The sequence below is a fragment of the Sorex araneus genome, chromosome 4, assembly GCF_027595985.1.
Source record: "Sorex araneus isolate mSorAra2 chromosome 4, mSorAra2.pri, whole genome shotgun sequence".
NCBI lineage: Eukaryota > Metazoa > Chordata > Mammalia > Eulipotyphla > Soricidae > Sorex > Sorex araneus.
Window position 1 is genome coordinate 179,426,997 of NC_073305.1, and position 23,849 is coordinate 179,450,845.

At 40.6% G+C, this 23,849-nt stretch overlaps 1 protein-coding gene across 17 annotated transcripts in view; it reads right to left on the bottom strand.

The window, feature by feature from the left end:
• The window catches only part of SYNE1 (spectrin repeat containing nuclear envelope protein 1), a 561,745-nt gene that overhangs the window by 370,829 nt on the left and 167,067 nt on the right, over nt 1-23,849 (bottom strand). For 15 of the 17 annotated variants that reach the window (XM_055134197.1, XM_055134196.1, XM_055134206.1 and 12 more), the window contains 5 exons: nt 10,176-10,288; nt 9,472-9,640; nt 3,284-3,380; nt 2,399-2,601; nt 329-493 (listed from right to left, as the gene is read on the bottom strand). In XM_055134197.1, the coding sequence (XP_054990172.1) occupies nt 329-493; nt 2,399-2,601; nt 3,284-3,380; nt 9,472-9,640; nt 10,176-10,288 (747 nt within the window). Of the gene's footprint in view, nt 1-328; nt 494-2,398; nt 2,602-3,283; nt 3,381-9,471; nt 9,641-9,700; nt 9,860-10,175; nt 10,289-23,849 lie in introns of those variants that run through there. The other 2 variants (XM_055134211.1, XM_055134212.1) reach the window with 2 other exon arrangements.

The following is a 23,849-nucleotide window of genomic DNA, read 5'->3' on the forward strand; positions in this document are numbered from 1 at the left end:
TTAGGAAGACTAATTTTCACTTTTATTTGAGATACATTTGCTGGAAGCCCAATTCCCAAGAAATGACAAAAGAGTTTTGAAGCTGAGAATCGTGATTCAAAACACAAAACATTCCATGTACATTTGCCTGATGGGCTAATATAATCCTTAACCAAATGATATACTTCTATACTATCTCTCTATTGCAAATCTAAACATAACAATGCTAAACATATCTGTACTCTGCCTTAATTTGCCTATGCTTTCTCAATAATCTGCAAACAACTTCTTTGGGATCACAGTTCAGATGCAGGCATGTTCTCGGAGGATACAGAGTTGAAGGACTTACTTGCTTGACTTCCATAAACAGGTCCCTCCATCGCCCATTTAGCAAGAGTAATTGCTGTTTTAGATCTCGGGAAACCATCTCATCACATGTTTCAATGAGAAAGTTGCCAGCATCATTCATGGCTGTGTGTTGTTGAATCCAATGAGGCAAATTTCGAAAAAAGTCCTGAATAACAAACAATGCACATTCATGTAAACCATAAACCAAAAATTCATGGAGGGTGCGAATGTGATCAGGCTAAGAGAAAACTGAAATCAACAAATGAGCAATAATATGGCGCAATATTTAAAGAAAAATCTTAAATCTCTTTTAAAACACAAGTTTTAAATGCATTTTAAAAAGAACTAGAAATGCTATGTCTTCATAATCTCTATGCCTTATCTTTTAGTAGACAAAAATATGACAATTATTTTCCATGATTATTTGATAGATAAAAATATAATGATATTATTTTCCAAAAATATGGTGATTATTAAAACCTCTAGTTTTATGGATAAAAAGGATGAATTTCTATGAGTACAAGGTTTACAAGGTTTTTATTTTTTGGCAAAATCTTCAGATGCCAGAGCCAAATAAAAGATGTAACATTTTAAGGAAATAAGCAGATTTACTTTGAAGAAACTGTAAATAGGCATTTGATCTATTACTTTTTATTTTAAAATCTTAATATGGCACATCCAGATCATAAGCATCGATGTGGATGAATTGTCAAAAGAGAACTTTTACAAATTAAATATCTATGAAAAGAACACTTAATACATCATCCTTCTTTTCTGTATTTAGGGTCACATACTTGGCAATGAAACATTTTCCATTTGATATTGTGTGTGTGTGAGCATCACAGTAAAAATCAAGGTTATTAAAGACAATTAAAAAATCCATTTCATAATCCTTTGTGTGGGATGGTGCCCCACATAAATAGAGAGAACACTTCTGTTCCTGATAGTTATATTTTCATGGATGAAATTAACCTTGCTGATATCTTTTAAGGCATACTGATCTAACCAGAGAAGTCCACATCTATGTGGTTTTACAGCTTTGTGGTCCTTAGTGACACCAGATTATGTAACCTCTGGGAACTATAGAATGGTCAGACATTCAGAATTATACTCTTACTAGGATAACACAAAAACAAAAACAGATGAACCCCCTTTTTTTAATTTGCTTTTTGGGTCATAGTCAGCAATGCACAGAGGTTACTCCTGGCTCATGCACTCAGAAATCACTCCTGGCGGTGCTCGGAATCGAACCCAGGTCAGCAGAGTGCAAGGGAAACGCCCTATCCACTGTGCTAAATGGCTCCAGCCCCAGATAAACCCACCTGAAGGGGAATTCTAAGGCTCAGGCTCTGCTTGCTTCTTAATGGGAACCTGGTATTTTAATACCCTTTACATAGGAATTGATTTTCCACGAGAAAATGTCAGTTCCCATTAAGAAGCATCTAGAAAGGATGAACCCATTTCATGTGCTATTTTAATGTAACTGACATTAAGGTAAAACTCACTTTTGTGCGCATAAGTATACCCCTGATCAAAAGAAAATAAAATCGCTCCTACTAAGAATAAAGCAATTGACTGAAGGCTGATGATATCCTAAAAAGAATATCCAGAAAGACAAAATGTGAACCCATCTGTTCAACTGCCATCATGCAAACTCAGTAACTGCAGATGACACAAAGTCCTTTTCAACCCGCTCTTAGATTTGAAAAACCCTTGATCCTTGGGGTCCTAAGTCATCCTCCCTTTAAGACCCTATATTGACTAGAGCGCCCTCTGCTGCTCATTGCTTAGCACAGCCTCCCCTCCATCCCGTAGACCATTCTCAGTAACTGCCTTCTAAATGCAATGCTCAACACCCATTGGTCAGCAAAGGAACCAATAGGGCGAATGAAACGCTCTATTGAGTGGTGTGTTTATTAGATGAGTGCATGGTACTTTATTAATCTGGAGGCACACAGCTTCGCAGGCAAACTCGGCATTCCTGCATCACATTCGCAAATGTATACAATTCTGAAAACGACACTTAGATACCTCCCATGGACTCTTGAATTTCTGTAAGAAGCCACCTCACCTTTTTGGCAAGTTCTGATTCACTCAGCATTTTTTCAGCATCCTCCAGCCAGGCTTGAAGGCTATCTACAGTGTTGCCATATCGATCCCAGTTGGCAATTACTTCCTCCAGCATGCTCCTTACACTCCTGACTTCAACCGAGAGGTTCCTCCACTGGACAGTGGTGTCATTCATGAATTTCATCACATTCTCAGCCTCTTCCACTGCAATACACAGCATCAACTATTAGCCTGATTTGACATCTGAAACCCAGTATATGTTATTGTAGGGTCTTACACACCAGTGGACACTCGCGATCCTTCTTGAGATTCTATAGTCAATAGATATATTAGAATTTCAGTTTCTGCTAGCACAAATAACAATTGATTACTACTAATATATTTCATCCGTGAAAATTAAAGAAATGAATATGTGGTTTACATTTCTGGCCAGCAGGACAGAATAAATGTCGCAGGCATCTGCTCACATTGTAGATGCATTAGAATGGATGGATTCAGTCACAAGTGCTATACTTTATTTTCAACAAATATGTTCATTTATAAGGTAAAGTTGCATCTGCAAGAAATAAATTGAGCTTTCGCTTATTTGCTATGATGATGAGTCCCTGTTTGCTATTAATCCTTAGAATGGAAAGTAGGTTTGATGAATGAATGAATGTTCTGCTTTCAGAAAATTACCCACAGAAATTTGAGCACATATGGAAGAACAATGATGTAGGCTAGTTGTTGTACAAAAGCCAAGAAGATGGACTCCACTTTGTGTCTCATGGACAATCGCATGGCCACAAAAATATCCAGCAGAAGCTAAAAGGGATCTGGTCCTAGAGAACCAGGGAGATTCAAGATTCTGCTATACTCAACACTAGAGAAATTCTGTCACTTTTACCTGAGCCATCAGCTCTGACATACATCTCAGCTGTCTGTTTCAAGATCTGGTAAGTCACTTCGTATTGTTCAAAGAACTTGCTATTTTCTATAAAAGACTGGAAACAGGAAAACAGTTAGAGGTGGCAGCTTATGGAGAATGTCAAAGGCAATTTATTTTTTTCCAAGCAGATAAATACAGGGTGATAGCAATCTCATTAAAAATATCAAATTCATTACACTACTGTAAATAAACCTAAGCTTATAGAGAGCATGTAAGTTGAGTCATGTCTTTGATTCTAATTCAGCACTAGATTGAGCAAATGGCTTATTTCTTCTTCACCCAACGCTTTGTTTTCAGAAGAGAGAAGTTTCTTCAGAGATCCTAGGGCTCACATTTAGAAAGCACTAAATTTGGAAGAACATTTTAATGTGTACCACTGTGTTTTAGCTGTGGAATTCTGTTCTTTGAAGATTAATTCAGATGAATGACGGCTATGAGGGACTTCAGGTTATAAATAAATAGCACAAGGCAAAAATACTTCCTTTAAAATAGAAAGTAGGTACAAAGCATTTATAAGTACAAAAATATAAATACCCATATATTCTAGACATGTTATTCATGATTTCATATTTTTATCACCTAGTATAAAAATTACAGATAAGACACAATTAAACATATCCATATAATGTGTATATAATAATGAAATAAGTAAATAGGGTATATAAAATTTAAAGCAAAAAAAAAATCCTTAGGTAATTTTTATTGCTACTAGCTCTCAGTAATATAGAACATCTCCTATTCCAAAGATATTCCTACTCCTTTAAAGAAGAAAATGAATGTGATTATAATTAGCAACATATCATCAATGGCTCTTTCATTTTTTGTTAATAGCATAATTAGTTCCTGTGAATTGAGCCCACTAAAAGACTTGATGTGTCATATTATAAAAGGTTAAATTAGTCTTCACAACCCAGGTGAAATCCTGACTAGTTGCTTAATTGTGAAGATGCAAAATCTTGTTCATATGTATAAAACTCTTGATATGGAAGTTTTGTTGACATGACAAGACTGCCTTAATTAAATGTCTATCATATTAAAAGAGAGCATGAAGAGTTATAGATATAACACATTTTGTATCATTGTAGTTTTGTTAGACATTTGTACTTTCATAACAATTATTCTTCAGAACATAGCGGAGAGACAAAACTGTGAGTTAGCTGAGGTGTGGGGTTCCCGGATTTGTACTTTATTCATTAATAAATTAATAGACTATTGCTTTTGTTTGAAACTAGAGTAAGACAATTGAAGTCTGGTTAATTTTATTGCTTAGCCTTTTGTTCTATACTAATAATTTTTCCCTGTTCCCCAACTGGGGAAAAACCATTTATAGTAATCTAACTCTTCATCAATTTAACCAAGTAACCAAGATATGATTTAATAAAAAAGAAAGTCAGTTTGTATGCAAGATAGAAGAAATAAATCTACTTTACAGAGTTTGAAAAACAATCTTCAGTTAGTTTGGGCACAAATTTCAAGAAACCAATGAAAAAATAATTGTTCTAAATGTCAAAGACATGGGGAATAATCTTTATACGAAGCAGAAGAAAAAAATATGCTGTTGCTAGAGATTAAAAGGTTTTTGGAGGATTTGGATCAACACCTGGCTTGCTCCTGACTGTGCCCAAGGATCACTCCTGACAGGACTTGGGGGACCATATACAGTGTCAGGGGCTGAAATCAGGATGGCTGTATGCAAGGGAAGCAGCTTACAAATTAATTAATCAAGTTAGGTAACAAATTAATTTAAATCATAAGAAAATAGCTATGCATTATAATTTTGGGTCTGACATTATTGACATAGGCTTCATTAACATATTTTTAAATTTTCCATGGAATGAAAATGCAAGCAATTTAAAGAAAAATACCTTGTTTTCAAAAATTTAATTGCTTATTCGAATTATTTCTCTTTTTGACTACCAAGTGGCTCCATTAAACAACACAAGTTCAAAAACGTGAGACAGGGGTAAAGCTGATGGTATTTCAAGAAAAATGAGACACCTTTTTATGCCACAAACCCCGAATTGTTAGTGGAATTGATTAAATTTCTATGAATGAGAAAAATGTAGGTATAATTAATAAAAAGGCAATCCATTTCATTCAAAGGAGACCAATCAAATCATTGCTTTTGTTTGCTTGGCTTGCTGCACTTTTGGTGTTGGGTACAAAACTCAGGATCTTCTATGTACATATACGCACATTAACCATGAGCTACATCCCAACCAAGATATAAAAATTCATTTACTTTGAGGAGTCATCGTATAAGAACTGACAGAATTGAAAACATAAATACACATGATAAAGCAAATTTTCATAGTACTAATGTTGAATTGACACAATCCACATTTAGAAGGTTCTGGGTTTTGGTTTTTATTTGTTTGTTTTTGTTCTTTTGGTCACACCCAGCAGTGCTCAGGGTCCATTCTTGGCTTTGAGCTCAAGAATCACCGCTAACGGGGCCTTCGGGAACCATATACAGTGCTGGGGTTGAACCTGGGTGAGTCTGGAGTTGGTCTTAGGCAAAACAAGTGTCCAACAAGTGTACAAGCATCTCTCTGGCTCCAGAGCTCTTGTTTTGTCTAAAAGAGTGAGATGTTCTTTTGTTTCTTCCATAGTAAAAATTGAATTTTGTGTTTACTAACATGGGCACATAAAGAACAGTTCTAATAAATTGTCCTTGGCATTATATGACAGTATGCAATCTCTGGTCAATTGCATGCGAACTACATCAGTCAACAAGTTCTGGAGAAGTGTTTGACTTCCGCAAACTTCCTTGGGAACTTAGCAGTTCATAGCTGAGTACCTCCTTTGAGAGAGAGAAATAGGATGCAGATTCTCGACTTCTCTAAAAAAAAAAATAGCATCTCATTTTGGAGATAAAATAAGACAGAACTGAGAACTCAGACTCTGGAGAAGATAATTACGGAACTTTTACATCCAGAATATTATTTGGTTATTAGATTATGTAGTAGCATATGGCTCATTACAATAAATTTATTCAGAAACCAAGAAAAGCATTTCACTTAAGAAACTGACTTCATGATTTTATTTGGACATCTTCCTGCTCTTTAAAACATTCTATTCTAAAGAAAATGATCTTCATCAAAATTCCAAAATGCTAAGAAAAGTTTCAGAAGGTATTAGCTAGAAGGAAACCAATATGGCAGTCTTTGTTCTTTAGAAATATGCCCACTGTTCCATGATTATTGTTTCTACTACTATATTTTTGGGAAAAGTTTAAATTTCCAGAAACTAAGATATTTATAGTCTTGTGTTGATGAAATAACTGAGCCATATTCAACAATTTCTGTGTGACAGAGTCCCACAAACATCTCTTCCTCATCCCTTTCTCCCCCAAACTATCAGAGTTATGGAATGTGAATTAAAGTATTTTCAGTTAAGAGCCAACATTAAATGGCACAATCATTTATTTATGTTACCTACATTTTTAAAAACTTGTGACAAGAGATTATTTTAATGTTTTTTGTTGCTGTTGCTGCTGCTGTTGTTTTGGGGCCATGTCTGACAGTGCTCAGGGCTTAGCCCTGACTGCCCAGGGATCACTCCTGGTAGGGCCTCAGGGATGCTTTGTGGTGCTAGAGATTGAATCTGAGTTAGCCACATATGAGGCAAGCATCTTAAACCCTGTACTACCTCCCCAGCATATGATTTTGTTTTCTAACTTTCAAAATCATGTTTTCACACCTACTATTATTATAGAGTAAGGATATTAAGTATTTAAGCAGCAAAACTTTTGATTCAAAAAGATGTGGATTCAAATTCTGGCTCCACATATCCTCCAAGGCATAATCTGGTTCCTCAGTGAAAGGAGGTGTGGGACCAGAGTGCTAGTACAGAGAGAAAGGTATCTGCCTTGAAAATCGATCCCCGGCATCCCATATGGTCCCCCGGCACCGCCAGGAGTAATTCCTGAGTCCAGAGTCAGGAGTAACTCCTGAGCATTGCTGTATATGACCAAAAAAGAAAAAAAATGGGGAGGTGTGGGATACTACAGGATACAGGCAAAAAGCTTAGCACAAGGAAAATATTCAGTCAGCCAGAGCAAGTCAAACCATTGAAAAAAATAAAATGACCTACAGAGCTTTTTTAAGAAGCATGAATGATATATACATGTAGCTCACCTGGGGACAAGACTATTAGGAAAAGCTTATTAATGATTGCTATATTTGTTGGGTAATTAGCAATTGCACAAAGAATTGTGAGTTGCAAAGCAGTTTAAAATTAGCAGCTTAGAGAACTCTTTAGGAGTAGGCAGGAAGGATATTTTTTCTTTTGAAAATCACTAACTGCCACCCTCCATTTACATATCCTTGATTTGAGAAGTTCTGAGAATTAGCATCATTGTGTTGGAACATGACCCTAAGGAAACGGTCCCATTAGATGCTTCACTCTGATTGGTGCCCCTCAAAGAGTTTAGAAAAAGATGGATCCTGGAGAATTACTTACTGAGCTCAGCATCTCATTGGCCAAGACTAAAACCGAAAACTAGAAATGCATAATCTGTGTTCTGTATTTGCAGGTTTGATATGATGGTTGACATTTTAAATGAATTAGATTTATTTTTATTGTTTTCCAAAATAATTAAAAATTGATAAAAGTGGTCAGAGATGCGTAGAACAGGTGCCTCGCATGCATGAGGTCCTGAGTTAGATCCCCAGCACCACAGGAACCTCTCGTGCGACTAGGTCTAGCTATGACACTCCCTATCACTTCTGGGTTTGGCACTGCCAAGACAGGTACCAGGCAGTGAGCACTGCTGGGAGGGCACCTCAAACAATGAGTAAAAGAAATTATCATAAATTTTACATTTGAATCTATGATTTGGAGACGATTTTATTAAAATATATAGAAAAATTTACAGATGTTAAGTCTTTTTAAAAATAAATGTTCGGGGCTGGAGCAATAGCACAACAGGTAGGGCGTTTGCCTTGCACACGGCCGACCCGGGTTCGAATCCCAGCATCCCATATGGTCCTCTGAGCACCGCCAGGAGTAATTACTGAGTGCAGAGCCAGGAGTAACCCCTGTGCATCACCAGGTGTGACCCAAAAAACAAAAAAAGAAAAGAAATAAATAAATGCTCATTTGTCACTTAGAAAATAACATTAAAGGTAATCAAACTTATTCTGGTTTGGGAATCTCCAGTAATAATAGACTTTCAACATTTTGTCTTAAAAAAAAGAAAAGAAAAGAGAGGCAAGAGTAAATGGCACAAAGTATCCAATGACATCAGTGATAGAGCCATTGGGACAAGTCAGCTTATATTTTTAATTTGTGCATTTGCATGAACTCTTATTAATTTATTATTTAGGGTTTTTGGTTAAAAAAATGGAACATTTGTAGGACAGAGATTCTCAAACAACATGAATTTTGAAAGCAGTTTGTGTTGCTAATATATTAGGTTGACCTGCTTAAGAAAAACAAATTGCATGTAATAACTATAATTTTTAATTATATGTAAATGGAAATTGCTGGTTACAGAACAACTAATACTTCCATTCATTCAGTGCTTCTATTCTAAGTAGATTTAAGAATATCTATATGGTTGCTTAAAATATGAGATTTTGTAAAAAATAAAGTTGGTACAGAGATTTATAGATAAGACTTTACTTGTGCTGGGTGCATACAGGAAGTAATGAAATTCAGTAAATCACACACACGAAAAAGCTAACCCTAAACCCCAATTTACAAAAAGCCCATGCTGGACCTAACAGAGAGAAGAATTAGCTAGACCCATGTGGACAATTGATAATTGCTCTACACTGGACATGCAGACAATCCTAAAGTCTTTTCATTCATTTCCTTTCAACATTAACTCACAATCCAAGTGGTGGGCATAACATGCAAAAACTCTTTGAAAGCAATAAAGCCAGTGACAGTGGCTCCTGAGTTAAGAGAATTAATGCAGCCAAACCTTAGGATATTTCCAAAGAATGACATACAGATTTACAATCCTAAGACTGTTGGAGAAAACTCACCAACTTAGGCTAGCCCCCACCCCGCCTAAGAATACACAGAGCCTTCACACTGAAAGGCAAGCCTGAAATCACTGCTTCCAGGCAAGCAGCAGGCTTCAGCAGCTAAACCTAGGGGTCCTCGATTGCTCTGGGAGCTCCAGGCAGACTTACGATGTAGTTCTGCAGGAGCAGCTCCACCGACTCTCGCCTCCCATACTTGATGATCCAAGACTTCAGCTTAGACTCTGCAAGAACCAGCAGTGAGAGCAGACGGTACTTTAATTCTAGAAATTCCATTTTCATTAAGTGTAGTTCAGACGTGGAGGAAACAAAATGAAACCTAGAAATAAGACACCGAGAATTCACAGAATGTAACTAATAGTAACGGAACACAGCTTACTTAACCTGTTACGTGTCAGCACTAAAAATGCCACGCAGACTGCCATCCACTCAGGCGGATCAATCGCTATCTGGAGGTCTGACTCCTTGCTAGCCCTGGCTTTCCAGGCGAAACCTGATTGATTGGAGTCTTTGATTTAGTTCTCTCCTCCTGCCAACACAGCTCTCGCCCGTTTCTTTTGTAAGCTGTTTTTGCAATATATTACATAATGTTCCTTACAGTACTGAATAAAAATACAGCCTCTGGGGGAACCATCCTGTGACTTTCAGCCTGTGAGTGCATCTAGCTTTTTACTCTTTTCAATTAACAATATATTAAAATGCTGGCATGCTCAGCACAGACTCTGGGAGCTGGATTTTAAAGTCCCCAATTTAAACATCTCTGTGAAGCAAAATGATGCACTGAAAAGAAATGGGGAAAGCATCCACTGAGCATGGGGAAAGCTACTTCATGTAAAAACCAGGCAATCTCTTACCTCTCAGCCATGTCCTCTAGCTGGTCAGCAGGCACGGGGATCCCATTAACAGTCCTGGTCCGGTAGATCTCGTGGAATGCTCTTTTATGGGCATCTGTGTTTTGCAGCAGATCCTAAGATACAATTTTTTTTGAAAAACGAAAAATGAAGCAACATGTTCACAGAAGGCTGAGAAGCATCATTTTCAGCTCGCTCTGATGAGTCAACGTGTTCAACAATTTGATTGCGCTGCCACATCCATATGCAGCTCGGAGCTGGTACAGGGACCCGGGCACTTAACTCTCAGGCCCGGTGCTCGAGCTGAGTCTAATAATGATGGCATCTTTAAAACACACATGACATGGGCTCTGTATTGCATTCAGACATTTTAAAGGCACATGGTCCAAAGGAAAAGAGGGATTGCTGCCATCAAGGATCCGACGTTGGTATTTTCCTCCTTCCTTCATTGGAGATAAGCTGGCTTTAGAAAGCATTAAAACTGAGCACAACTAACTTAACCCCTTCCTGGCCAAAAGAAGGGTGTGAAGTTGTTAGATTTTGTTTGAAACACAGGGTGGCTAGCAGAAAGTGAGGTGTGCTTGCCCTCTAGAGTAAGTTAATCATATTACAGTGCAGCTTGAAAAGACGCAGAGTGGTTACAAGAGTTCAGACAAGCAGAAGGAACGTGTCAGATATTTCACAGTGGGAAGAGCCAAGGTGATGGCTCAGAATCTTTTTTGTTATTTTTGCTTTGTTTTAGTTTGGGAGGGTCACACCAGGCAATGCCCAGGAGATCCTCCTGGCCCTGCACTCAGAAATTACTCCTGGTAGTGCTCAGGGGATCGTATGGGATGCCAGGGATCGAGCCTGGGTCAGCCTCATGCAAGACAAGTGCCCTATCTGCTGTATTATCGCTCCCTACCAGAGAATTTTTTTTTATAAACCACATAGAACTCCATATTCTTGAACAATTTGTTGAGATACATTTTGAATCTTCCTTGCTTGTTTCCTGAGTTGGAATATTATAATGTGCACAAAACTTGTCCCAGAAAGAGGCAAAAGGAGAGGCAGGCCATTACCCCAGAGCTGAGTTAATGGGACAGAAGCTCAGAGTCATTCCTGGTAAGGAAGACTCACTTGGGCCACCAGGATGCTCAGTGAAGTGGTGCAGGACTTGGCAGATTAATCAGAGAAAGCAGAAATAACCTTTTTAAATCCTAAAACTATAAGAATGATATTTGATAGAAGGGGAGGAAGAACGAAGTTTCTCATAATGTAAAACTGAAAGTTCAAGTCATGTTTGTTTATCAGAGAAGTGAATTACTATTTTTAGTTCTTGAGATTTCTACATTGTAGAAAACCACACAGTCAAACTATATTTCAAACTTTTTTAATTGATTGAGATTCTGTGATTCACAATGATTAACGTTGGGTTGGAGCAATAGCACAGCAGGTTGGGCGTTTGCCTTGCATGCGGCCGACCCAGGTTTGATTCCTCTGTCCCTCTTGGAAAGCCCGGCCAGCTACCGAGAGTATCTTGCCCACATGGCAGAGCCTGGCAAGCTACCTGTGGCGTATTCAATATGCTAAAAATAGCAACAAGTCTCACAATGGAGATGTTATTGGTGCCCACTCAAGCAAACCAATGAGCAATGGAGTGATGGTGATACAGATGTTGAGGTTCTGTGATTTAATTGATTGAAGTTCTGTGATTTTCTGTTAAAAATGTTTTCCCGGCTCTCTACACAGATGAGATCCTGAGCAGCCGAGCACGAAAAAGGCCCCTCTGCTCCTTCAAGACTATGATCCGGGAGGTTTATTAACCCATTTTGGCACCCAGCGGCTTCCGTTAGAAATGCATCTAGACTGTGAACTGAGCTAAAATATCAGAAATCCAAAACCTCGCGGCTGTGAGCTCACATAATCTTCATTCTCAGCAATGGAAAACAAACTATCAAATGATGCCTTTTCTGCAGGTTTGATTGTTGGGGGAAAATTCCAAATAATAATAGTGAGTTCTCTGTTGAAATATTGAATGTATTCAAAGTATAGAGAGAATAAAGTGAAGATCATTAGCCATGCAGGTGAGGGGGTGGGTGTGGAATGGGGGGGTATGTTTGGGTGCTTGGTGGTGGAACATGTGCACTGGTGAAGGGGTGGGGGTTTAATCATTATATGACTGAGACTTAAACCTGAAATCTTTGTAACTTTTTTCATGGTGATTCAATAAAATAAAAATTTTAAAAAATGGTTTCCTATGCACATAATTCCAACATCATTGTATCCAATACCCTCTTCCCAATCCCCAACACCCTCCCTGCCAGCCTTCCTCTCCACCAACTCAATTGTTTGGGTAAGTTCTCCTGTTAATGGCCAACAGCTGCTATCCCCCTACATTTTGTTGTGAATGCCTTTTCACAGTAGGTGACTAGCAGTATCTCCCCAGCCAGTGGATTCCAGGAGACCCTCTGCCTAATCAGGAGTTGATTGAGAGGAGGGAGGTCCAGTCCCGCTGTTATTGCTATGAGCATTTGTCCTACCACTTCTGTAATATCTAGACCCGTTTCTTTCTCTTTTATTCTTTTATTCATTATCTTTGTAGAATTTAAAATTTTATAGTGAGTTGCTGATGGATTTGATGTACAAAGTGACTACGACTTCTCCATCACCAAAATGTCCCGATCTCAGAGCTAGAGTGATAGCACAGCGGATAGGGTGTTTGCTTTGCACACGGCTGGCCCGGGTTCGATTCCCAGCATCCCATATAGTCCCCTGAGCACTGCCAGGAGTAATTCCTGAGTGCATAAGCCAGGAGTAACCCCTGTGCATTGCCGGATGTGACCCAAAAAGGAAAAACAAAGCCCCGATCTCTCCACCCCGGTCCTCATGTCACTTCAAGTCAGTCTCTGCTTTGGTAATATCAGCTCTGCAATCAACAGCCAAGGGTTTGTCACCATTCGTTATTGTCTGTGCCTTGTCTTGTAGCTCTACATCAAAGATCAGCGTGGTCCCCTGGTACTTATTCTCTCTCTGAATTATTTTAGTGACTCCCTCTAGCTCCATCCAAGTTGTAGCAAACTACAGATTTCCTCTATTCTTTTTTGGGGGTAGTCTCCTAATTGGTACTCCAGAGGCCCAGCGGGTCCCTTCTGCCAATTTGCAGTCAGCTAGAAGTTGATTGAATGAAGGACAAAGGCTGTAGAGCTCATAGGCCCCGCAGTGCTGGAGAATGCTCCAGTCGCTCTAACAGTGCTCCGAGGTGTCAGTCACACCCAGTGCAGACCTCCAGGGACACACCATCCTGGAAGGGCTGTGTGGGTGTCGGGAACCAATCCAGGGTCAGCCACTTTAAACCCTGTACTTTCTCCCTGACCCCACTTTCATCCTTTCTGACAGTTGAGTAGCATTCTATCGTGCCGATATACCAACGGGTACTTGAGTGTTATCCCCATTCCTGCTATAACAAAGATAAGAGTACATTTATCTCTTCGAATTAACCTTTTATTGTGTGTTGGGGGAGCTATCAGGAAGGGAGATTGAGGGAGATTCCTAAAGGAAGCTCTTTTCTTACTTTTGGGGGGAACCAGAGAGGCTGACCACAGTGATATTCCCACCAACAGTGAATGAAGGTTCTTTTTCTCCGCATTCCACTAACACTGAGTGTTTCCTGTCTTACTGACATGTATGTTCTCACTGAGGAGATGATATCTCATTATCACTTAGAATTGTGTTTCCCTGATAATAAATTCATAAGCTTGCTGGCCATTTGTATGTCTTCTCTGGGAAACCCAGACACTTAAAAAAAAAAAAAAGACTGCATCACTGTGAGATACACAGTAACAAAGTTATTCCTGATTGGGTTACAGTTATACAATGTTCCAACACCCATCCCTTCAGCAGTGAACATTTCCCACCACCAATATTCCCAGTTTCCCACCTGCCTCTATGCAGGCATTTCTCTCTCAGGCACTTCTCTCTCTCTCTCTCTCTCCCTCCCTCCCTCCCTTCATCCCTGCCTCCCTCCCTCCCTCCCTTCCCCCTTCCCTCTCCCTCACTCCTTACTTCTTTATCTCCCTGCCTCTGTCTCTGTCTTTCTGTCTCTCTGTCTGTATCTCTGTCTCTCTCCCTACCCCTCCCTCTCTCCTTTCTTCTCCTCTGTCTCTCTGTCTCTCCATCTCTGTCTGTCTGTCTCTCTATCTCTCTCTCTCTCTCCTCCCCCACTTTTGACTCCAAAACACATTTTTATAGCTTATGATATGGACTGAGATTCTCCAAGTGAGGAATTGGAGGGACTCCAGGCACACTCACCGCCAACACCATGCCCACCTTTGCACTGTGACCTACACCTGACTGTATTAAATCATGAAATCATGGGTATGGGAAGGGTGTCTGTGAGAATATCAAGATATTCAAAGGTTCAGTTGCCTTCAAAGAAGCTTTTCTTTTGTAAAGTTTTCAGCATCTGGGTCATTACAAACCTTTGACAAGACATAAAAACAAAAACATGTCTGACCAGAAGATAAAAGAATTATAACTAATGTACTATCAGTGTGTCTTTTCAAAAGCTGTCTTGCTCTCAAAAAGAAAACAGGGAGCACTGTTTAGGGCTCCAACTGCTGGACTAAGAGGAAATAAATGAAGTGCTTTAGGACTTCAACTTTCAGTGAAACAAGATGCCAGATCTCTGATTCTAAAACAACAAAAAGCAAAGTTGATTTTCCTGGCAAATATCTATTCCAGTGAAGCAAGAGATTCGAACTGAGAACTCTGAGACATTTTCATTGGAATCCTCTAGGAATCCTCCAAGATGACTAATATGGGCCTGTTTGGAAGCAAATGCACATACAAAGAGAGAGAAGCAAAGATACCAAGCACAGAATTCACATCACCATGAGTGACAACAGGTGCAACAAAGTTGTTTAAAGTGGGAGAACTTTAATACTTGACAGCAGCTTATAAATTAGGAAGAAAACATTGTTGCTAAATGTTCTTAGCTTCCTATATTGGTCAAAGAGGTCAAGACAAAGATCACTTAAAGATTTTTAAGTATCTGTAGCACAATTTTAAGGACAACGTCACTTCGGAGTTTTTAAAGTTCTCACATAAGAAGAGAGAACAAAACAAGGAAACTAATTATAAACCAAAGACTTGTTAATCAACTTGTAAATATCAAAAATATAGAAAAGAAGGGGAGGATGTAGAAGCAAAGAGACATAGTTGAGACAAATTATATAAAGAATTCTTTAAAAGAAAAAGGGGGGGGGCTGGAGTGACAGCACAGCAGGTAGGGCATTTGCTTTGCACATAGCTGACCCGGGTTCGATTCCCAGCATCCCATATGGTCCCCTGAGCACCGCCAGGAGTAAGTCCTGAGTGCAGAGCCAGGAGTAATCCCTGTGCATCGCCAGGTATAACCCAAAAAAGCAAAAAAAATTCTAAATAACAGGAATATAATATAAATTCATAGCCAAAAGTCAGAGATCATCAGCTCGAGCTACAAATAAAATTAGAGCCATTTGCTTGTGACAAAACTATTTCAAAACATCAAGAGCTGTACATGTTGAAAATAAGAATGGAAACCAACATTCCAGGTGAATACTAATAAAAGAAAGCTGGCATCAGTGTGTCAATGTCCGACAAGACAGACGACACACAGACACCATTGTAAGTTGCTATGTATTAATGACCAACCTTTCGCTTCACTACAAGGCACATTAATTCTGAACTTAAACTTACTCAGGAAGCCTCCAAATAAATAAGGTAAAAACCTACGAGAGCTTTGGGGAGAGCTGACCAAACTGACAGCACTGTGAGTTCCCAGCAAACTGCACCAGAGACTGAGGTAGGCAGAAACAGCTGAACCAGAGAACTGGGGTGTGAGAGAGGCAAAGGAGGGGAAACTGCAAGATCTGTGACCCCAGCGGTCTTTGCAAGAAGCTTTGGTGTTTATTTTGAGCAGATGGAAGCTAGGGGGAGCCTTTCTGAGCGGAGAAGGGAAACGGATGAGCTGCATTTTAAAAGGCTCCCCGTGACCTTTCTACTGAAAATAGCGACCCCCTGAAGCAGGTGTCTGTGGGCTTCCCGGAGCTGATGTTAATGGATTCCCTCACCACATGTTCTCCTCCTCCTGCTGGCTCATCTTCTCCTCTCTGATCTCTTTATATCGGAGTCTGCCATGCTCAGAGTCTGCCATGCTCAGTGATGGATCCTTTTCTCTCTTCTGTATTTCCTGAACTGATTTCTCTAGCTCGGGATTTGTGGTTGTTGTTGCTGCTGCTGTTTGGGGGGTCACACCTGTGGTCCTCAGACTTCCTCGGGGCTCGGCACACAGAAATCTCTCCTCGGGGCTTGGGGAATCAGACGGGGTGCCAGGGAGCAAACCTGGGTCGGCCATGAGGAAGGCAGGTGCCTTTCCTGCTGTACTATAACCTCAGACCCTACCTTTGGAACTTTAAACTCCTCTCTATGTGCCCCTAATCCTGAACATTTCTCTTGATCTTGTAACTCTCTCCCGACCTCTTGCCTTTTCTAATCCACTGCTACTGGAATGGCAAATAAGAAGCTGTGTGTAATCAGAATTATGAAACTAATGAGAACTAGGAAAATATGATGGGGACTGAGAAATTGAAATTGACCCCCTGAATTAAACGAGAGAAGGGAGGGAGAAGCATTCCCTTTATGACCCCAATTGACATAGTTAAGGGCCCACCAAGCCCACTGGACTTCTGGGAGTGTTCTAGGCCTGGCAGATTTATGGGAGCACACAGAAGATGGACCCTGAAGGCTGCACCAAATAGGCGAGACACACTGACACTGGCTGTTTTCCTGATGAGCGCCTGAAGGCTATACCATGTGGGAAAGATGCATTGATTGTTTTTTATTTTTATTGAATCACCGTGAGATAGTTACAAGCTTTCATGTTTGGGTTACAATCACACAATGATCAAACACCCAAACCTCTACCAGTGCATATTCCCCACCACCAATATCCCCTATATACTCCCTCCTTTCCCACCCTCCCCCTGACTCCATGGCAGACAATATTCCCCATACTCTCTCTCTACTTTGGGGCATTATGGCTTGCAACACAGACACTGAAAGGTCATCATGTTTGGTCCACTATCTACTTTGGGCACACATTTCCCATCCGATTCATTCTTCCAGCCATTATTTTCTTAGTGATCCCTTCTCTATTCCATCTGCCTTCTCCCCTCCGCTCATGAAGCAGTCTTCCAGCTATGGGGCAATCCTCCTGGCCCTTGTATCTACTGTCATTGGGTGTCAGCCTCATGTGATGTTACTCTATACACCACAAATGAGTGTAGTCTTTCTATGTCTGTCCCTCTCTTTCTGACTCATTTCACTTAGCATGATACGCTCGGTGTCTGTCCATTTATAAGCAGATTTCATGACCTCATCTCTCTTAACAGCTGCATAGTATTCCATTGTGTAGATGTACCAAAGTTTCTTTAACCAGTCATCTCTTGTAGGGTACTTGGGTTGTTTCCAGATTTTGGCTATTGTGAACAGTGATGCAATGAACACAGAGGTACAGATGTCATTTCTATTGTGCTTTTTTGCATCCTCAGGACAAAAATTTCCTCTAAAACAAATAAAATGTCCAAAAGGCACATGAAAAAATGTTCCACATTGCTAGTCATCAGGGAGATGCAAATAAAAACTACAATAAGATACCATCTCATACCATAGAGACTGGCACACATTCAGAAGAGCATGGATTATTTTTCTTTTGCCAAGTCCCTCTGTATGTCCTGTTTCACTGAGAAGAATGTACATAGTTTGTAGCCCACCTTTAGAGGATAAAAGAGAGACCCTCTCAGTAAACGGGGCTCCAAGTCTTCTTCTCTTCTGACTTGGGGTCCTCAGCGCTGAGCCTTTAATAAACTCACTCTCCTATCCTGAGCTGTCTCTGTTCACTCTCAACCCATGCTAGCATAACACTGCCTGGTAAATGTCCTACTTATCCTGGCTCCTCCTGATTTCCTACTTTCCCCTCCCAAACTTGCCCATGCATTTTCACCTTAATTAGTGGGATCTCCCTTTTTCCAATTGCTCAGCTTTTGAGCTGCAGAGTTATAAATTTTTTCTTCACCAGTGATATGGATGCTAAAAATCCACTTCCATCTGCCCTCAAATTATATCCAAACTCTATTTATCACCATCTCTAAAATGACCACCCCAGTGCACCCTGAAGGTAGTTCTCTGGATCCAGCCATCTCAGCTCATCTATTCTCATGAAGCAGTTAAGATACTCTTAAGAAGAGTGAAAGAGGCATAAGAGAGACAGGCCAGGGGCAAGGCCCTTGCCTTGCATGCTGCTGACCCAGGTTTGGTTCTTAGCACCACAGAGTTAGTTCTTCAAGCCCTGACAGGAGTGATTCATGAGCAAGCTCAGAGCCAGGAACAAGCCCTGAGCACAGCTGAGTGATGGCCCCAATCTCAAATAAAACAAACAAAATGAGACAGACATACTGTCATTTCAATGGGAGGAAAGTAGATGGGAAAGATGACGAAGAAATCAGAGAGAGAATCGTCTATAATGAAAGTGCAACTGAGGAAAGTAAGAAGCTATAAGAAAATAATGTTCTGAATATTAGGGGAGGCATAGCAACAGGTACAAAAATGAACACCAAAAAATATAACATGGCATTTTGAACAATCTTATGCCAAAATAAAAATTCAATCAAATGAACGTATTTCTAAATAGTGAAAGTGAGCAATATTAACCCCACTGAATTTTTGTTTTTATTTTTTAGTTTTTGGTTTCTGGGCCACACCTGGTGGTGCTCAGGGGCTCGTCCTGGCTTAGCCAGAAATTACTCCCACTGATGTTTAGGGGACTATAGGGATGCCAGGAATCGAACTTGGGTTGGCTTCATGCAAGGCAAATTCCCTACTCTCTGCCCTCTGCCCAGCGTCCAGCCCAACCACATTGAAATGTTGAAGCCTATGTCACAAACCGTTCCAAGAGACTGGAGGAACAACAGTGAAGAAATAGGCCATGATCTTTGCTTTTACAAGGTTGACATGACAGTGCAGGAAGGAAGGCAAGCAATACCTGAGGGAAGGAACTGAAGTAGCAATTGAGATGAAAATCAATGCTGAAGACAGGAATGGGTCAGGGGAAGGGCAGAGGCAAGCTGCCTTCCCAAAGGAGGACAAGATTAAGTACAAGGTGACTTTTGGTAAACATGCAAAGAAGATGATAAATAATGTAGCAGGAATTGAGCAGGAGAACCCCAGACCAAGAGAAGATAATATTCCAGAAGAATAACAGGGCCAAGGACTTTGTGGGGTGGGGGTGGGGGTAGATGTCTGCCTGTTTGCTGTCAACTCTTCAGCCCGGTTTCACCGACACTTGACTTTACTCTGCACACTGCCTAATACTCCCTGTTCTTTTACCTTCTAACGTAATATAAAATATATACTTTTTTTTTGGAATTATCTCTTATCTTCCCCTTCCTAGTCAAAAATAACCACATAAGGATACTTTTTTTTGTGTTTCCATTAAGGGTGTATCATAAGAGTTTAGAGCACTTATTCGCAAGTGGAACATATTGGACATGTATTTGTAAGTAAAATTAAGATTATAATAGAGAGACATTGAAGACTAGAAAGAAAACTGGGAAGTTGCATGAAGAAAAGGGGTTCAAGAGTGAAGGAAGAAGTAGATCAAATGTGTCTGGGCTTAGATAAAGACCAAGAATTGTCAATTGAGTGGAGAGGAAGAAGAATTCTTGCTAGCCTGAGAGTCATTCCATGGCAAGGATTAGTGGAATGGGCTCTAGGAAGAACGGGAGAAGAGAATTCTGAAAACAAAATTGAGCTTAGGCAGCTCTTTCCAAAAGCTTTGCTCTAACATGATGGATACAAAGGAAAAGAGGATGGATCTCAAGGATATTTTAGGACAGAAAAGGAACCAGTATGACAATAACAGTCAGAAATAATCACTCTGGACAAGAACTGAGTGTTGAAAGTAGGTAGAGGGATATACAGGATAATCTTTCATTATCTGTATTGTAAAGCATAATGCTCTAAAGGGAGGGAGGGAGAGAAAAACAGGGAGAGAGAGAGAGAGAGACAGAGACACAGAGACAGAGACACAGAAGAACAGGCAAACATGCTGACCATTAGAGACAGGCTGGGGGCGGGGTGTCAGGAGTGGGAGGGAAACTGAGAACATTGGTGGCGGGAAGTGCACACGCTGATGGGACGGGTGTTGAACATTACATGACTGAAACCCAATCGTGAACAACTTTGTCACTATGCATCTCACTGTGATTCAATTTAAAAAATAAAAAATATGAAGGAGAGGACTTTTGCCGGATTAAAAAAAAAAGAATAGCATTCTTTTATTAGATTGGAAAGAAAAAACAGCAGAGATGGGAAAAAGAAGAGCAGCGAGCTATAAATAAAATCGGCAAGAGCCACAGAAATGGTCTCGGGGAGGAAAGCGTCAGGAGGCCTGGCACACATGCGGAGGGGGAGTCAGAGCGGAGTGCAGATGGCTCCCCCCGAGGAACAGAAGCGAAGACGGAGTATTTGGGCACAGATGCCTGGAGGTGGGTTGCTGTGGCCGTGGGAGCTTGCGGAAATTCTTTTTTGATGGCTTCTATTTCTCTGAGAGGAATAGGAAGCAGCGTCATCAGCCAGGAGTAAGGATGGAGGAGGAGGTGTGGACGGTTTAGGAGACAAGCTAAAGAATACTTGTCCCAGAAACGGAGAGCAAACGGAGTCGGGAAATGCCTCCCGCCTGCCAGGCAGTGCTCAGAACCCACTGAAGGTTTAGTCACTGTGCTCGGGGGTGGGTATTTCCTGCACCACAGTCAGCAGCGAGTCTGTGGGTAAGATCGAGATGAGAGTTGGACTGGAGCCGGAGTTGTGTTTGAATCAAGAACAGGCAAGGTGGGTCGTGTATGAACAGTGGAAGACTCTGAATGATTCAGCACTGAATTTGAGCGAAGTACAAATGGTATGCCTTGGGGGAGGGGGCAAAAAGGGAGTTGGATCCATGGATCACAGAGCACAAAGAAGATGGACTTGGAGCTGGTACACACTGGGTTGCACGGTGAGATGCTGGAGAGAGACTGTGACTGGTGTTGACATGTTCCAGGCTCTCTCTGGGGGTGCAGGATAGGATTGGTAGCGGAGAGGACATCAAGAGCTTGAGAAGCCAGAACATTGGAAAGATGATCTCTGGATTCTGGAAATATTAAGAATTAAAGGGCTCAGATGCTGGAGAGATAGTACAGCAGGTAGGGTGCCTGCCTTGCATGTGGTCAACCCAGGTGCAAGCCCCGGCATCCCATATGGTCCCTTAGATCCACCATAATTCCTGAGTGCAGAGCCAGGAGTAACTCTTGAGCATCACCAGATTTAGCACAAAAATAAACAAGATGATTTAGAAGAGAAAGAATCATGGGGTTTAGCATATGACTCAGTGAGAGAGCAGATGCCTTGCATATGTGAGGCTCTGGGTTTGAGCCATTGGATTTGGACACTGAAGCACCATCAGGTCAAATTTTTCACATCCTTAGCTTATGAGAAGCACCCAATAACCATGTTATATTGTGTCTATTTGCTTTTGCTTTTGGGGTCACATGCAGTGTTGCTCAAAGCTTGTTTCTGGCTCTGCTTAGCGGACCACACAGGGTGCCAGTTAATATAAATCCTGGGACAAGACTCAATACGGATCAAGTGACTCAGCCCATACTATCTCTCTAGTCCTAGAGGTAAGCATGTACCTGATTATGAAAAAAAAAAAAGACTTTCTTATAGCATAGTGGGTAGGGCGTTTGCCTTGCATGCGACTGACCCGGGTTTGATTCCTCTGCTTCTCTCAGAGAGCCCAGCAAGCTACTGAGAGTATCTCGCCTGCATGGCAGAGCCTGGCAAGCTACTCGTGGCATATTCAATATGCCAAAAACAGTAACAAGTCTCACAATGGAGACATTACTGGTGCCCGCTCGAGCAAATCAATGAGCAACAGGATGACAGTGATGCAGTGATATGTGTCTATTAATTTAAATACCCATGCACAAGACTAGTGAAAATTACCACCTCAGTTAAAAAAAATCACTTTGGAGACTTTCCTTGAGCTAGATTTTTGCTCCTGTTACCTCTTTTCGCTTCTGGTTGCATCTTTAGTGTATTCCCAGTGTCCTTCCTATTCTGTTCCCTGTTCACTTCCTCTCTGGTTTCTTTGGAAGATAAATACATTTTAGCAGAAGATGGCATTCTCTCTCTCTCTCTCTCTCTTTCTCTCTCTGTCTGTCTCTCTTTTACACACACACACACACACACACACACACACACACACACACTTCTTTCTCTGCCTCCCTCTCCTAATCACCGGGGAGATGAAGCGTTGCATGATCACTGAGTTATAGACCGAGCAGGTAAATCACTCAACTGAAAACTTACTCTCCATCACAGATGGACTTGCTAAAGCCAGCCATGAGTTAATATTTCTCTCCCCTTATGATAATCCGGAGACAATCATCAGCACGATGGTGACACAGAGCATTTTCTCTAGGCCAGAGCATTTGAATCAGAGTGAACTGTTTCATAAACAATGAACATATGCTGTTTCTCAAACACAATGCACTGCTGAGTACCAGAAAAAGTTCAAAGTCACAAAATATTAAGAGGTCCTCAAGGCCTACACCCACCAGCACCCTGAAGACGGGAAATTTTCCAGACACTCAGTAGGACCCCAAGGCATATTTGCTGAATTAACACGTATAAGTCAGAATCTACATGCACTCTTCATGTGATTAAAATCCTAAGGTTTTTTTTTTAACTACTCATGTTCGTTCCAACAGTTCTGATTGCTACATGTTTTACATGAAGGAAAAATATTCAATGAAATTTGAGTTGGATGGCTATTTTGATAAAGTGGTAGTATTTGTGTAACCATGTTGTAGCATTTTCCCCCATTTTGAATCTCAATATGGGTATGATATGGGTTTTTCTCTGATTTTGCTCTTCAACTTTTTGGGGTTTTGTTTCTTTGTTTTGTTGTTGATTTTTTATTTTATTTTTTTTTCCTGTCATGCCAGGGATTAAACCCGAGTCCAATTTAGAGAAAGTAAGTGCTGCAGCTCTGAACCATTTCCAAGGGGAAGTTAAAGGGTTAGATGGAGGGGTCGTGCAGCCATAAGTACCACTACATTTGGGGGCCACAACCAGTGATACTTAAGGACTATTCCTGACTCTGTGCTCAGGTATGACCATTGGCAGTGTTTGTGGGACTGTATGTGGAGTCAGGAATTTAAGTCAGGGTCTGTGGGCTGCAAGAAAAGTGTCTTACCCTTTATATTATTTATCTGGCTTCTTTACCTCTAAAATCCTTGCAACTGTTTTAAACAAACAAACAAACAAACAAAAAATTCCTGAGACTGGACCTGAATTCCAGATCTCTTATAGCAAACCAAAGTACAGAGTAATAAAATTGTGTGTGTGTGTGTGTGTGTGTGAGTGTGTATTGGGAGGAGAGAAGGTCAGAGATAAGCAGTTTGATAGTACTGATTGTAATCGAGGAAGTGATAAAAATAAACGGAGGAGCAACCCTGAGTCATTGGCCAAGAGAGACAAATCTGGTACCCAACTCTGTGTACTGGGGTTGTGCGTTGAACTAAAGAGGCTGGGAGATAAACTGGCTCGATACCTCTA